Source organism: Mirounga leonina, unplaced genomic scaffold, assembly GCF_011800145.1.
Source record: "Mirounga leonina isolate KUSES-001 unplaced genomic scaffold, KU_Mleo_1.0 Mir_174, whole genome shotgun sequence".
In the NCBI taxonomy this organism is placed as follows: Eukaryota; Metazoa; Chordata; class Mammalia; order Carnivora; family Phocidae; genus Mirounga; species Mirounga leonina.
The window spans coordinates 16311638-16328582 of NW_023270451.1; the positions used below are offsets into that span (position 1 = coordinate 16311638).

The 16945-nt window shown below is 40.1% G+C and overlaps 1 protein-coding gene across 11 annotated transcripts in view; it reads left to right on the top strand.

Annotated features, from left to right (window-relative positions):
- ADAM22 (ADAM metallopeptidase domain 22) overlaps positions 1-16745 on the top strand; it is a 226598-nt gene extending 209853 nt beyond the window's left edge. For 2 of the 11 annotated variants that reach the window (XM_035020508.1, XM_035020510.1), the window contains 5 exons: positions 1741-1841; positions 2179-2245; positions 6796-6882; positions 12782-12905; positions 16507-16745. In XM_035020508.1, coding sequence (XP_034876399.1) covers positions 1741-1841; positions 2179-2245; positions 6796-6882; positions 12782-12905; positions 16507-16527 — 400 coding nt within the window. In that variant the 3' untranslated portion in view covers positions 16528-16745. Of the gene's footprint in view, positions 1-1740; positions 1842-2178; positions 2250-2418; positions 2907-4490; positions 4602-6389; positions 6489-6795; positions 6883-12781; positions 13513-16506 lie in introns of those variants that run through there. The other 9 variants (XM_035020509.1, XM_035020505.1, XM_035020501.1 and 6 more) reach the window with 7 other exon arrangements.
- The last annotated feature ends 200 nt before the right edge of the window (positions 16746-16945 follow it).

The window sequence follows — 16945 nt, forward strand, 5'->3', positions numbered from 1 at the left end:
TTTGATGTTATATTCTTGCTCCGGGATCTTAAGGTGTATAAGACCATTTAAAATTCTGCATGCTTTATAATTGCTTAATAAAATAAACTGGTAGAAGAAATAAATAGTTGGAATGTTTTAGGAAATGAGACCTACATTCACATTGAAGAAAGCTAAAATGTTCCTGTGGAAGAGTTTCTTTAAAATTGGTGATAGGGGTGTAATGTATAGAAAAGAAAGATTTGATAGCCCAGTACATTGCTTTGGGCACAGTAGGCACTTTGGAGACTGAAGGGGAATTTCTAGTTTATTTAGAAGAAATGTGATCTCTTCTGGAATTCTATATGGAGTGAATCGTCTGTAAAAATTCTGCAATGGATCTCACTCTGTAAATAATCACAAAGGAGAAAAGAAAGAATCAGTAGATCTGGGAACTCTTCTTTATGTGGAACTGTCTTAAGCATGAAGGATTGTTTTTACTCAGATAACATAGCTTAGAGAAAAATAAAAATATTAGTTTTTGCACAAGGAGTACAGATCCATAGAAGGATGTTCAAAAATTTTTATTCTTTCTATTGGGGTATTTTTGGCTAAGATAATAAGGTTTATCTAAATTCTGTATATAAATATTTTCTTGGTCAAATATTTAATTTTAAATTAAATAACATGGTAAATAGAGAAATCAATGGATTCCAGCAGAATTTCTGTTGTCCTTCTGGACAAAATAGGATTCATTCTATAATTAGCAAATTATGTTGTAAAACTCCTAATCTGGGGAATTAATGTGTAATAATTGTGCTGAGTTCCATTTATTTTCATTCATCATTAGAAGGCTCCTTTTAAAATAGACATTATTAGCGATTAACTGGAATGATGTGTGGAAAAAATTTTAAATATAGTGCTATTGTCTAAAGTACCTCAAGAAGAGCTTAAAATACTGATTTGAATAATTCCCAGATATTAGAAGAGTGGGTTATGACTTTTAAGTAGTTAAAAATGGTATCAAATTACATGACTCCTCCTAAATACATGTAGTTTGTCAAAACACTTTTCTTATGTGGTACAAGTAGGTGTGTAAGTTTTGCTTCTTGTAGACAATTTATTTAAGATGGTAGGACACGGGACAAGGGCTTAATGGTACATGGGCTTTGTGAGAGACACTTCCATGATAAACATTTGGTTCAGTTTGGTTATTGGACAATTAACTAACAGTACTACATTTTGGGGGGGGCATATTTGTGGAGAAAATGCCAATTCTCAGAAAATAGTTTTATTGTTTAAGAAAACCTAAATATTACTTTGATAAAGGTTGACCAGTTCAATTGAACAGATCTTAATGAAATCTCTTGGAAGTCCATGTTCTCATAATATCTGAATGAAAACCATTGCTTTACAATTAAGAAACATCTATAGTGGGACCCCATTATAACTCTTCTGCTCGAGTTACGTAACTGAACTATGAAGTGAATTTGCTCATTGTGGTTGTTGGGAATGTAATTGGCTTGCACGGTATGCTGATACTTTTCCATTGTACACTATTATAATGGGGTTCCATTGTATTTGACTTTTCTTAAATTGAATGTTGTGTAATTCTGCCTTCTTCATGAAGACTTTCATGGTCTCTTCATTCTTTCATTTCAGATTTTTTTCTTTCTTGATTTATTTAATGCACAGTAATGCTTAGAAATTTTGCTTACTGATTTTAAAACTAAGTTCACTTGATTGTAGTTTTGAACAGTATACACGCCTTTTCAATTTCAGGTCGAATGGACTTTCTCATTCTTGGAGCGAAAGGATCCCGGACACAAAACATATTTCAGACATCTGTGAAAATGGACGACCTCGAAGCAACTCTTGGCAAGGTATACGGCGGCCTTCTGAACAGCTTGTGCATCTGTTTGCAGAACCCCAATTCTCTTTTGTGGTTCTTGGTTGTGAAGATTTGTTCTTCATGTATGCTCTTTAGTTCTTCTCCCAACAGAGAAGAGGGCATTTATTATTTCTTTCTTTTATTCTTGGATGGGAAATGACTGGATTCGGTAGCACCAATGTGAGAGAAGGCTATACAGAGTACCCGACACATAGCCCTAGGTTCTGGGAGGGGCTGGCTGTGAATTACACCACTTGAAGTACCCTGTAATTACCCATGTGACCGTTGTTTGTTTACATTCAAATCTAGCCATAAACTGTCTTTTTCAGGTAACCTGGGAGGCAACAGAAAGAAAATCAGAGGCAAACGATTTAGACCTCGGTCTAATTCAACTGAGTAAGTCTAAACCTCTAATGGAGAAAGGCATTCCAAGGTCCTGTGCAGTTAGTGTGCAGGGTTAAGTAACGAGATCATCAAAGAACTGTAAACCATGCCTCTGGTCTTGGTTTTGTCTTTTTAATTCCTTTTTGCCGTTTTAAAATTAACCATGGCTTTTCTCTTTTACATAGGCATCTCCGCAACTGTACCCAAACCAATATTCACTGATAGTGGGGGGTCCCACCCTCGCTGCAGGCTTTTTCCTCCAGTAACCTGCCATTGTGGTGTCTTGGTTCCTTTTGAAGGGAATTTTGATAACATTCCTTTCTTCTCATCACCCGGGGTCCAGCCATTTCAGAGGGTCACCCTTCCTCTTCCCAGTAGTCACACAGCCTAGAAGCATCAGGGGAAAATTCCCGCCGTCCTAGAGCATGAGACTGCTCACAGTGTGGAACCACCGCCCGGAGGGCTTCATGGCTGCAATCTAAGCATTCTCTCAGACTAATGGAATATGTATTCCCTTTTAAATCTTCCTTCTGAGGACATTTAAAAGGGTACTTATCAAAACTTGCTCTTTAACGGAATCATTGTCACTAATTGCAACACTATCTGTTTTAAATGATAGCCACACTTTTTTTTTTAAGGGGGAAGTGTGGGATCAGAAATTACATTTAAAGTTATTTCTAATGAGGTAAACACCATGCACTTTTTTTTTTTTAATTGTTTCTTCACTTAAGAAAGTACAGCAAAACCAAGCTTCCTCAAACCTTTATCCCACCTCGAGGAATCAAACACACCCTCAGGATCCTTCTGGACCTTGCTACCAGGTTTTAATTAACCATACTTTTTGGACCTACCTAAACTTTTTTTTTAACTTCTTTCTCACTGCATTGCTAGCTATTGTTTTTAGGATCACCTTTGCCTCTTCATGCCTTAATACTTAAAAAAAAAAAAAAAAATCTGAATAGCAGGTGTTTGTTAACTGCTTGTCCGGAACTTATATTAGCTTTTCCATCATATACCCTGCCTTTTTCAGTCCAGGAATAAAAACAGTGCCCTGAAATTTGGACCTTCCTGCTGATGGTATTGTCTTGTAAGTGGCTTGTCAAAAGTTTGCTAGAGGATACTTTATTTTAGAAACAATAGATAGGTTTCAGTGATAACCATTGCATGGTCCAGAATGACATCATAGAACTCCATCATAAATAACTAACCTGTTCGAGTTTATCTTCTACATTCCCAAAGCGCTTGGATGCTTTAGGGCTCATTGTAGATAAACTCTTGGAATGTTGTTTGATTTGTTTTGCATGAGGTCACCTGGTAAAGAGCGCCTTAGCTCATCTTAGTTGCTCACAAGAATACAGATAAAACTGCAAAATGTTCTTCAGAACTTCCTTGATGTACTGGTTAGCATTTTAACAGCATTTCCTATAATAAGGCTTTGAAAACTCCCGTGAAAATAAACCAATGTTATATTAAAGCTATGTATTTAGGACCCAAACAACATTTGGTGTTTAGCAAGATTCATACAGTATTTTCTAGCATGGTCACTTACTTTTTAAAACTCTTATGTAAAATTCCCACTCATATCATATGATAAAAATTATAATACTAGATAGCCCTTATGGAATTTCTTGCCTATGAGATAACACTATAGTATTTACTAAGATGTCATGGTGGAATCGTCTTTGTGAGGAAGAAGTATTAAGGGCTCCCTCAGATTTTTCAGACTTTTCAGATTTGGGTACATGACTCATGTTAATTAAATGGAACCAAGTCTGTGAGGTTGACCATTATTTTCACGTACCTTATTGTATGGGCACTATATACCTATCTATATATTTTTGTTTTTCCTTGAAAAGAATCCTAATATATAGCATATCAGGAGTTATGTTGACAGTATTTTCTTATACTTTCCATATTCGCTAAATAATCCCTTTTGCTTCAGATATGACATTATAATTTGTGGGACTATAAGAGGAGCAGAATGACGCTCTTTTTTATTTTTTAGATTAAAAGGTATCATTGAGTCCATTATTTCAACATCCCCTTTAGTACTCATCATCCCAAAGGATGATGAAACATCAGGACATGAATTAAAACGTTCACCACAAATGCATACTCTGCTAATTAACAACCTACAGTGTCCTTGTTTATTGTATTGTTTTTTTCCACTCAAAGTTTTTGCATCTTCCTCACTGTTGTACATGATGTGAAAAAAGGTTTTGGCTTAGACTTTGTATTATATATTGTGTTTTTACAGGAGGGAGCCCCAAGCACCTGAGCCTGGGCACTCCCTCGCCCAGACAGTCCCATCCCAAGGCATAAGCCCAGGGGGCTCTGACAGCCCCCAGACAGGGAGTCTGGATCACAGGTCAGTCTCCACCTGCCCCTTCATTCTGGGCTGCCACTTAATCTCCCTCCTAGTCCCTTCCTTGGCTGAGAACAGGGTCATTTGATCTTTGACTGACCCCCAACGTCTGCTTGGACATGGTCCTGGTCCAGCCAGCACCAGCTAATTTTCCTCTGCCTTATCCATTCTGGAGAACACAAAGAGCTCTCCCCTGTCTAATGCATTTATTTTTGCATGTTGCGCTACCAGCCAACTCAAGCCATGTAGACAGGTTTAGAGCGGTTCGATAAAATCCCATCACTTCTGCCCCCACCACCTAGAAATGCTAGGAAGCCCACTGTGAAGACACTTTCACGGGCAGATCCCCAGAAGGAACCACCATTGAGACCTCTCTTCAGTGACCTCTAGTGAAGTGATCACAGCATTCTGAGATGCTCCCCGAAACGGAGGGAAAGGTCCATTACATGCAAGCCAAGCCATGCAGCTGTAGGTTTCATGGAACAGCCATGGCATCTGCCCTTTGAGCTTCTGAGATTGTCAGTGAAAGGAACACACGTCTCCTCCTGGAAGCTGCCTGTGGGTGACTCAGTTTGCTGTGTGGCTATGTTTCACCTGATAACAGCTGCATGGGCTTTTTCTCGGGTTTTCCCCAGGCCGGAGCATTCACTGGCCTTCATCTCTGGCTGCACTTGCGTTTTGACTTTTTCTTTTTGTTCAAAGGCTCAGCGGAGGTTTTTACGCAAGTTTTAATTGGCTATCTCTGTGAAAAGTGCAAGTTGGCAATGATTGTGGGTAAAGGCAAAACTAGCTCGAGTTGTTCCCGAGGCAGGGGACACTGTCTAAGCAAAAATGGTCTTACAGACATAAAAAGCAACTAAACCCTTCCCTTAGGAGGGAGCTGCATTGGTTATAGCTAAAAATGAGGGAAAGGGCTATGGAAAAAGTAGTCTAATTTTGTTTATATAACCAGAAATGTGGTCATGATTTAAATGTATTTACAAACTAAAACCAAACATGGCGGAAAGAAGCAAAGTTTAAGCCCAAACGAATAGTGTATTTTATCTTTCCCCTGGTTTCTTTCCAAATAACTTGCAAAGTTTGATAGAGCTTGCATCTTCGTTATCTGTAGTGTCTCTAGAAGTTACTTTTTTTAAATGAGAAAATTCAGTACAACCTCCAAAATGTTCCAACATTGGATTTGTTGAATCTGTATTTATTTTACAAGAGCACATTCTGAAAGGGGATGTGTTTTTGCTTGGCTCCCTGGGTTCAAATCAAAGGGGAAAAACAACAACAACAACAACAACTTGCACTCCCAATTTACCATCTTTTAAATTTTCCTTTGCGCAGTAATTCCGATGGAGACTTTGCCAGATCCATCAGGGAAATGCTAATGAAGGTCATATGTATCTTCTGGCAGTCACTCACATAATTCATGATCAGACATTCAGAAGGCAACTTCTGAGGCCCATTTCCTAATGGAAACACAAACACGTTAGTCTGGAGTGCATAAAAGGAAGAAGGAATATTGCAGCTACAACTAAATTGCTGAACCCAACCTAAAGATCCTGGAGACCTATTTGGCCCACACTTAATGTGTATGGGGGCTCCAGGATCAGAATAGCGGGACCCTTCCTGCTCTCTGTATAGCCAACTGGAGCACCTTTCTTGTTAACTCCAGCCTAGGGTCTGCTATCTGGAGTGAGACGGAAGCCATGTAAAGTCTTTTTTTTTTTTTTTTTTTTCATATTGGAAAGAGAACGTTGCTCCTTTTAATTGTTCTTGGGGTGTTATATACCCAAACACCAGGTTGGAATTGCAGCCATCTGAATATTCTCAAAAAGCATCGTTATCATTTGAAAACCAAGGAGCCAAATGAGAGGTGGCCTGGAAAAAGCCACTTTGGAGGTGGGTGAATGGGACCTCTGACGGTGCTATGATTGGAAGACAGCTTCTGATTCCCTTGGGGAAACCCCCGCCAAGGCTTTCCCTGAAATGTTGAATACATTCTAGAATGCCTCGAGCCTCGTTGTAGCTGAGTTTATTCTCATGTCATCGTACAGACTGCCTCATAACCCCCAGCATCCATCCTGGTTTATTTGCCATAGTCACTTGCATTTGGAGGGTGAAGAACATCCTTGCTAAGCTTGTGCTGTGTATTTTCAGATTTTCTATCTTGTTCTGCTTTCTTTGTTCCTTCCATTGCTTTCTGCAGGTATTTAAACCCATGGTTCAAAAGAGACTATAATGTAGCTAAGTGGGTAGAAGATGTGAATAAAAACACTGAAGGACCATACTTTAGGTATTTTATACATTAATTTTATATCCTTTTCAAACTCTCCCAGCACATACAAATACTGTAGTGTGACTGGCTCTCTAGCTTGTATCTCCCAATACAAGTTCCCATAAGTGGAAAGGGTCCTTGTTTATTTGCTGCCTTTTAATCTCTGTTTCTGGCTTCATGAGCAAGTCTAGTTCTTTTCTGAATGTTTCAAATGAAGCCATTTGAAAGGGTTACCATTTAGTGCATGCCCCCATCACCATCTTGAGCTTTTTAGTAGCTTTCTCTTCATTTTATGCTATGTAGTGTTCTATGGGCATGAAACATACTTTCCACTAATAAAGAAGCACTATTAACCTGAACAGTTTAATTTCTAGAATTTAGCAGTTTTATAGTGCATTTACTTCCTGCCTTAAGAGTGCATAGTGCATATGAAAAAACTTAAGGGAAAACATGAAAAGAAACCAAATGAAATGTAGCAGAATTTCACTTCAAGTAAAAACAGTGATTTAATGGAACTTAAAATTACTGAAAGAATCTTGACCACAAAGAGTGGAATCAAATGAATTTAGGTTTTATTTATTCAGTACAAGCACTCGCCACCAGACAAGGGCTATGCTGAGAAGTGTTTACAGATTCTCAACAAAACATCCGAGGAACTTTTTATGCTAGGAAGATGGTTGTTGTCTCACATTTCACACAGAGCAGGAAGCAGAGAGAAAACATGTTCTCGATTCACAAAAGAGCAGACTGAGTATCCCTATATTTTAGAAACTCTAGAATTTACTCAATCCACTGTAGCTCAGTCTAACTTCAGAGGTCAGAGAGAATTCCCAAGAGCTCTTATGGCATTTTTTCACTCTCTGTAATAACAAAGTGATTTCCTAGAGGTAAATGTCCAGTTTATATATGACTACTTTGTGGACAACTAATGTAAAGAAGAAATATGGACTCAGTTGCTACCTCTTCTGAACAGAATAAGCTTTCAGATTACTTTTTGCCATGACTTGGGTCAGCATTTAACAGATATCAAAATACGTATATGTACTTAACTCTCAGCACCCATCTAAGGTGGACTTTCTCTTCCAGTGTACCATTTAGTTTAGACATGTATAGTTTGAGAAAATGATTAGACCTATTTGCATTTTAATTTGATCCATACATTTGCATATATCCCAAGGAAAGCATAACCCTGCCTGCTCACAACAATATATCCTGCTTTTATACCCCATCTTTCCCTCCTGCCCTGTTCCCCTGCTTCTGTCACTTCCCCACACTGAACCTCATACACATACACTCACATTCAAACATCCCACCCTCACCTGTAGCTCTCAAGATGGCCAACGTCAGGAAGACAGGTAAGATTATTTTGAATGTTATTTGGAATCTTGGCTCACCTGCAGTCCTATTTCTCCTGTCTATCTTCCTCAGGCTTGTGGGCAGATTGTAATTTGTATCAGCCATGGCACCAAAACAGAATGACTTTGGCCCCATAGGGGCTAGGGCTTTTATACCTCAATGGACTTAGCATTTTTTTGCACCAATAATTTGTGAAATGGTACCCCGGAAGAGTTGTTTCACGTCCCCTGGGTCAGCTGAGTAGTTTATGTGGCTCCCAGAGAAGAGTTCACATTTCTTAAATTCAGCGCCCAGGTCTGCCCAGAAGCTGCATGACTAAACGCAATTTGGATGGGGAAATGCTTTAGCCCCCCTGGTTGCACGTGCAAAGCTGCAAGGGCAGTTTTAGAGGGTTCCTTTATCTCCTCTTTTAATATGAGATGTCAGTTCCCACAGTGGATAGTCAACTTAAGAATTAATTGTTGGGCGCCTGGGTGGCTCAGTTGGTTAAGCGACTGCCTTCGGCTCAGGTCATGATCCTGGAGTCCCTGGATCGAGTCCCGAATCGGGCTCCCTGCTCGGCAGGGAGTCTGCTTCTCCCTCTGACCCTCCCCCCTCTCATGTTCTCTCTCTCATTCTCTCTCTCTCAAATAAATAAATAAATAATCTTAAAAAAAAAAAAGAATTAATTGTTAAAATCCATATTTGTATTTAAAGGCTAGATAGAATTCGCTGGAGGTTTATAATGGAACTGTCATTTTAGGATTAATCAGGGTTATGCTGGTAAGAGTTGAAAACCAACACACAATTTCTCTAAAACTCGTGAATCATTAAGATACCCCAGAGCTTTTAACAGTGATTCTCACACAACAGAATTTCATCCACCCTTCATCCAAGCCAGTCCTTACATAGGGAGGCCCGAAGTGTATCTGCACCTTGGCTTATGCTTTGCCAACCCTCTGCTTAAGCTCAGATCTGCTTCATCAGCCACCAGGTTGTTCAGGATTACCTCCCCTGCCAAAACCACCGATGAGGGTAAAGGCCATTTTATTAATCGTCCATATTGTGTGGGGTTTGTGGCCTCCTTATCAGAATGCAATGGGGACGTAGTGACTGCAGTAAACTGGTCCAAAGTACAGCCCAGCATTTAAAATATTATATCCACATCACTGCGAAGAGCAAAGCAAATGCTGAAAGGTTTTGAGTGATCATAATGCCTCAGCTGTGCTCCCTCGCCTAGTTCTGTATCACACAGTGGTTGCTCAAAGGATTGCCAGCATATATTCGCATCAAGCTGGGCAAGAGCATATCTCCCCACACCTAGATCTTGGGGGCAGTTGGTGACAGTGCTTTTACAAGCTCAATACTCAACTTCCACTTGAGTATTATGCATTTGATTACTCTCTTCATCAAGTTGTTGAGTCCCACTTCCATGATCTTATGGAAAATGCAGTAACTCTGAAAAGAAACTAATAATAATTATCCTGTATTGAGTGCCTACCACGTACCTTTATTTCTCACCACCTCATGAGATGTAGGCATTCTTACTCCCTTTCTACGGATGGAGGAAACTGAGGCACACAGAGTAACTCAGGGTAGCACAGCTAGTAAGTGTCAGAACCAGAATTAACAGATTGGCTCTGACTCCAAAATCTATTCCCTTTCCACTTCGCTGTAATACTTAAGAATAGCGGGGTGGATATGGACTCCTTAAATCCTATTCTAGGACACTTTATAAATCCTTCTGGATTAGGCTCCTATAAAATCTGCACCTGAACCCAAACAAGGGAGGAAGGGGGACCTGTGCCTCTCACGTGTGACGGGCCTGGTTTCAGCCATGTCTGGGGGGCAGAAGGGAGCTGAGCTTGGCTTCCAGGCATGTCTGCAAAAGGCCGGCCCAGCAAGGACAGACCACAATCCACCGGCACACGGGCACACCTTCATTGTGTAACCTTAAATGGCACCCACTAGGCTTATTACGGTTTTTAAAGGTGCTGTAATGACAATGGTTAACACTGGTTCAAAGATGACTCTGTGAGTGAATGAGCTGGGCCTTTGCCTGGTTTTCAGTGAAAGCCAGATTGGAGCTAGCAGGCAAGTAGCCAGGGCCAGAAAAGGGCCTGGAGGCAGTTTTCAAGAAATGACTCTTAGACATCTGTGACCAAATCTTAGTTTGTTTGTATTTCCCTCAACTGGTTTACTCTATCTTGTTCTCTGCTCTCTCATTCTGAGGCTGAACATCCCCTCCAGATAATCCCTGTTACACTGTCACACACTGCCCAACCTCCAGGACACGATGCCTCTCGCCCCTACTAAAATCACGCTGCTTGCCTTCTCTTCCCCTCAGGCTCAGTCCACAGTGTCAGCTAACTGGTGTCTTCATGTGAGAGGTAGACAGGTGCAGATTTCTTGGGGAGGTCTGGAGAACATCTCCTGCTTTTGTTTTCACTCAGTATTGGATTTGGCCATGCAAAAAATATTTGGAGGAAAGACAAACTCAGCACCTCTCATTGGAATGGCCTGGTATGTGTGCAAAGCTGGTCATTTGGACTCCTGGCCAAGTGAATGGCTGGCGTGTCTGGGAAGCTATAAGCCAGCTGACTACGGCCTTGCTAGGGACACATACACACTGTAGCAAATTAAGAAGACCCATTTTGCAGATCCCCTAAAGTAAATAAGATTTAGTTCTTTGTTGGTGTACCTGACGAGCTTTCCTGAACTTGGACATCTTAACCAGTAGTGATGAGGCTAAAAATCTGAAGCCAGGTTACTATCCCTTGTTTTAGAAAGATGTATTTAAGTACAAAAGTTCATCCTCGTTCTACACATACTGAATTTGTTTCCTAAAGGTCACAGTCATATTGGAAATGTTTTCTTAAAATTAAAAACATCCTTAATTTCTGAATTAGAAAAATCTTCAGTAGTACACTGCTTTAATAGCCCTTCGGAGGACCTGAAGTACTTATATTCTTAGTTTTACCCATCGGCTCTGTGGTGGAGAGCATTGTCACAAGAGAAGTCAAGTATCTGTAATATGCTAACAGTCCCCGCTAAGAAGTGGTCCTAGACGTTTTCCAAAAACAGAGGAAATGTTAGGAGTTACAGATTAAAAGCCAAGTAAGCCACTATTGATTTTTTAAAAGTGAGTAAGAACGTTCACTTGGATCTCAGGGCTGGTAGGAAAAAATATTTTCAAACCTTAACTTACATTTGGTGTCCATAGATGGGAACTGATTGGAAAACTACAGAACTAGAGCAAAGCATAACATATGGTTGGGAGCCAAAATTTAGAATAAGGGGGGAAAAAAGAGACCTCTTGCTGCTGTTGCATGCAGTGCGGTGGCTCTGCCCCTGCCCAGCGCACCCCCTCCCCCGCCTAAACTCCCAGCGGATGAGCTGCATCCCCCCGCCCCCTCCACCGGCAGCAAGGACCCGTTTCGGAAGTAACCCCTTCCGCGATGTGGCTCAGAGCCACCTTGCAGCAGAACGGAGCAGTCATGGATGTGTAGTGGTAACATTTGTGAATGGGTCGGTACTGCCCAAACTAGCACCTCTATTTCCCATTGATACGATGCGAGTGAAAAACTCCTGGCTGTTTTTTTTTTTTTTTTCCCCTTTTTCCACTTCAAGGACAAGGGAAGAGATGTGGGCTCTTCCTGTGAGCTCAGCCTAGTCACAAATATTGCCGCTACATGTGCAGAATCAAACAAGAACAGCATAATACAGCGTAGCTTGCACATCTCTTTCATACGGGATATCTTCACGACGGGAGATGTTATCTAAATAGGGAGGGTTTCTGTTGTGTTTTGTTTTAGTTTCAGTAACATTCCAGTCAATAAGGTGTAGCCACCTTATTGACAGGATGAGTGTACCCTCCATGCATTATTAAGATCTACTTTGATGGCACAGAATCCTCCCCTGTACAGAAATGCTGGTTGTAGGGACTAATCAGACCATTTTTGTGTGTTCTCATCAGACTCTTTGTTTGGCTGGAACTCTGCACTCCTTACTGCTTGCATGTTTACTAATTTATTATTAAAACCCCCGTATTTGCCTTTGTTCTTTCACAACTAACACACTGGCCTCTGAATGCATGAGTTTTGTGTGAACTGGTGTGTGACTTAGCAACTAATAAATGTATCAGTTGTATTATATTTTCAGATCTTAAAAATATAACTGGAATTACTGTACTAAAACATTTTTTACATTAAGTGATAAAAATAAGGCAGAATATTAATATGTTGTACACTTAATTTACCATTATGAGCTCTTAGAATCATTTTATCCCTTCTCCATTTTAGCTTTTTACCTATTTGTGTAGGAAACGTCATTATTGGCTTTCTAGTTGAAGAGTGATTCTGTGTGCTAACATGTGAACAGTCCATTGCAGTTATGACATTAGGAAGGTAAAATTCCAGCATTCCAGTGTTGTGAAGGGCAGAGAATCTCCCCATAGCTAAACCTTTGCACTAGTGGCCTGTGAAAATAGGAATCAGAGGGTTTGTTCTGAACCCACTTTTCAGACATTTGAAAAAGATGTTAGGCAATCACATATTTATGTCATGTGTTCTCAACGTCTCAGGACTCTGTCTCCTGCCAAGTCTCCCTCTTCATCAACTGGGTCTATTGCCTCCAGCAGAAAATACCCCTACCCAATGCCTCCACTTCCTGACGAAGAGAAGAAAGTGAACCGACAAAGTGCCAGGGTATGTGGAAACTGCTATATGCTAACAGCCTTGATCATTATCGTTCATTTATGAGTTCATAGTTTAAAAGAGCCATCTTTCCTGTTCTGTTTATTAAAAAAAATGAAAAAAAAAAGGAAGATTTGCAAGATTCCATTGAAAAATGGAAGATCTGGGGGCTCAGATTTATTTTTGCAAATGAGCTTAATTACTGCATTGAGAAATGCTAGAGATATTTGGTATGTTTTAATCATTCATTGCTATGTAACTTTTATTATACGTTGTAGCTAATATATTACAGTCTGAAATAAATAAAGCAGAGAATGTATTTTGCTTTATCAGTTTTTTAATATACCTGGAAATGCCAGAAATTAAATAAACGAACCTCATTTCCATGTCTGATTTACTTCCTCTTACTGGCAAATAACACCCAATAGGACTTTAGAAATCAGAACGTCTGATAGAAAGTTAGACCAGTGTCTTGGAGACGGGATGGAATTTGGATACAATGAATTTGGATACATATGAAAATCTATAATATTAAAAAAAATATGGCAAAGTGTATGGTAAAATTTAGCAACCTTTTATATTTTAGAAAGCCAGATTTATAAACACGTAAAAGTTTATTTTTTTTTTAAAGATTTTTTATTTATTTATTTGATAGAGAGAATGAGGGAGCGAGAGAGTATGAGAAGGGGGAGGGTCAGAGGGAGAAGCAGACTCTCCGCTGAGCAGGGAGCCCGATGTGGGACTCGATCCCAGGACTCCAGGATCATGACCCGAGCCAAAGGCAGTCGCTTAACCGACTGAGCCACCCAGGTGCCCCATGAAGTTTGTTATTTATTTAAAAATATGGTTCATCAGAAATTTTGTTTATTTTATTTACTTACTTTTTTTAGTTTGTCATTGGGTCTTCGCATAAAATTCCTTTTTATTTTATTTTCTTATTGAGGAATTATATTAGTATAATAAAGTAATATAATTTAGCATATGTTACACACAGTGTTATATTAGTTTCAGGTGTGCCAGAAGTTTCTTGAAATACTGAGTCCTCTTTTATACTTTAATTATGGATCTACTCAGCCTCACAGTGTTCCCGGAACACATCCATTATGTGAAATGGAGATACAGTTGAGTTTAGAGAGGCAGACCAGCCCTCAGAGGCTTAAGTGAAAGATATAACTAAAGAATAATTACTTTTATTGATATTCAGACTCTGTTGTGGTCAGTTACAGTGTAATGTGGTTCTTCTCAGAAATAATTTTGCAATAAAATAAAAAAGCTTTAAAAGCCTGGGCAGATTTATCTGCTAGTGGGTCTTGGGTTCCTAGGATTTTTGGTTTTGAAAGATATTTCAGAGACTCTTTGATCCTGAACTTAAATAATGGGGTTCAAGGTAATCATAGATCATTCAAATTTTACCTCGATCAACTCATAGTCAGTAAGAAAACACAACTTGTTAAAAAGCAGACTAGATTACTATAATCAAAAAGACTTGAAAACCAGTCAGTGGTGTTTTGTTAATTACATGAAGAATTGTCTTCCTGTGTTAACACGGGTAATGGTAAAAGATGGAAAGTAAGAAGAAAATTCAGATTCCCAGCACTCAGCTTTCTGGTTTTAAAAAAACAGAATTGTTAATTGGCATCCAGTTGTCCATGATGTGAGTATGTTGTAATGAAATCCAAGGCTGATGGCATTCCTCAGGGAATGGTCAAAGTATAACAGCCCAGTTTTTACCTCTGATAAATTGTCTACATTGCTGTATCGCTCTATCTAGTTGGGGATATTCTCTCAGCCGATGTCATGCCAGGCTGCAGGTTATTAATGTTCCCACGTGAAAGCCCATGAAAATGGAAGCTCCCAGAAGTAGTGGCTGGCCCTTGGCCTCTTCCCTGGGACAGTGGTGTGAAAGGTCAGATGGTTCCATCCACCATGAATATCCACAGGAGCAGGTAGCAGAATCCTGCAGAGTAGGCAGCCCTTGTCTCTGGGCTGTCTTTGTGGGCTGTGGAGAATCAAACAAGGAGATCTTTTTATGAGCATCCCCTCCACCTAGAAATGGCCAGTCATGTCTGTTCCTAAAAGTGATGGCTTGGCAATTCTTTGCTCCTTTTTCCAACCTGGGATAATGGTAATCTTCTGGTTCCCCCAGTGCTATCCTTTTGTTCCCCTTTCCGCAAGCTGTCACTACTTTTTATAATCATTTGTAAGAACGCTGGCCTCACTGAAGCTGAAGTCTGAACCCTTCACTACTCCATACCATCATCTGAGCATCAGTCCAGATCCTCTTTCCCTCAGGCACCCTGCAGACGCCCCATTTAACCATTTGTTTTCACTAGTCTCCACCAACAGGGGTCATTCACACACAAACATCCTTACCTTTGAGAGGTTTGGTCTCCAAAGGGTGAGAACACAGGCGGCTTTACCACAGTCCTTGTGGAGGCTGGAGCCATCATGGGTATGCAGAACAAGATTTCCATGCAGATTCAAGAGAACCTATTAAGGGAGCCTATACGGAAACATGCACATAGTCCCTGAGCTGATTTTGCTTTTTCTTTCCCAGAAACTCAGATATACAATGACATGCCCCAGATTTTCAGTAAAAATGGAATTTGGATGTAATTTAAGTCACACCAGTCTTAGACTTTCTTTGTTCATGTTTATAAAAGTATACCCAAATCATACTGCCTGGAAACAAAATTTTATCAGCTTGATCTCCCCCGCCCCCTTTTTTTTTTAATTGGCTGTCCTCCGGTGAACGGATTTGCATTCATATTTCATCATGCCAAGGTTGTTTACCATACATTAAAGCAATTACTGAACATTGTAGAAATTAGATATGAACAGGACCAGGCTACAGACCTGGTGGCAGAGGCAAGAGGTGAGGGAATTAAAGAATGGACATCCTGCCTTGGGTGCATCATTCTACTCTGATGGGTCTCCTGAGAGAGGACAGTCTTCTAGGAGGTAGTGATGGATTTGGAGAGCGGATGGCCTGGCCGTAGGCACACAGCAGAGATTTCTAAGTGGTTGGTGGAGGAATTGACAGAAACACACTTCCCCAAGGTCAGTACTTCTCAGTGTTGGCTGCACATGGGAATTGTTTGAAGGGCTTTTAAACTATGCTAATGCCAGAGTCCCACCCAGAGAGATTTTGATTTAGCTGGTCTGGTGTGCTGTCTGGGCTGTAGGATTTTTAAAAACCTCCCCAGATCATTGAAATGTGCTGCTGGGTTGAGAACCACTGCACTAGTGAGCTTTATCAGGATCCTGGGGAAGAGACGAGCGTGCGTGGTTTTAAAAAATAATATTTTAAATTATTTCATTGGTGACGTAATATTTAATTTATTCAAATTCTTGAGTAACATTAAATGAAGATGTGAGGGGTTTTATATTAAAAGGTGGCAGTTGCTAAAAAGGTTGAGACACAGGTTTAGAGGAAAGAGAAAGCTAAAACTGAGAGTGTTTATTGTATCCATTTATTCGACTTGACAAGAGTGCGCTTCCACAACCACGTAAGTATGGATGGAATCACCGAACTCTTTTTCATCTTCATAGCTCAGAATATGCCTGTTTCCTGCTTTCACAGTGTGCAATTTTGCTTTTCTCTGTTGTGCAGCTATGGGAGACCTCCATTTAAGATCCACTGTTTACATGTGATACATCAAAACTGTTTACTTCAACTTTTATAGACACCCAGCCTCACGGAATCACTGCAAATCTATCTGCTCTTCAGAAAATACAAAGACCCTCTGAGATGCCCCAGAGGAGAGGAAGCCGAGTCTCACATCTGGGTACCATTTTCTTTTTGTCATTGGCTTAGGATCTAAGTGAACCCTGGAAAGAACTACTGAAATGTTACACTATAACAGGGGAACAATAAACATACTGGTATGCTCCTGGATAATCCGCATGACAGATATATGTAGAAATATCACTAAAGTTAACTCACATGACCCAAATGTAGCAAGTTTCCTAAGGGACAATAGTGGATTCAGAACTGACATTCTGAAGCACATCCTAATTGTAGACAGTAATGCTATGTGCATGAAACTTCT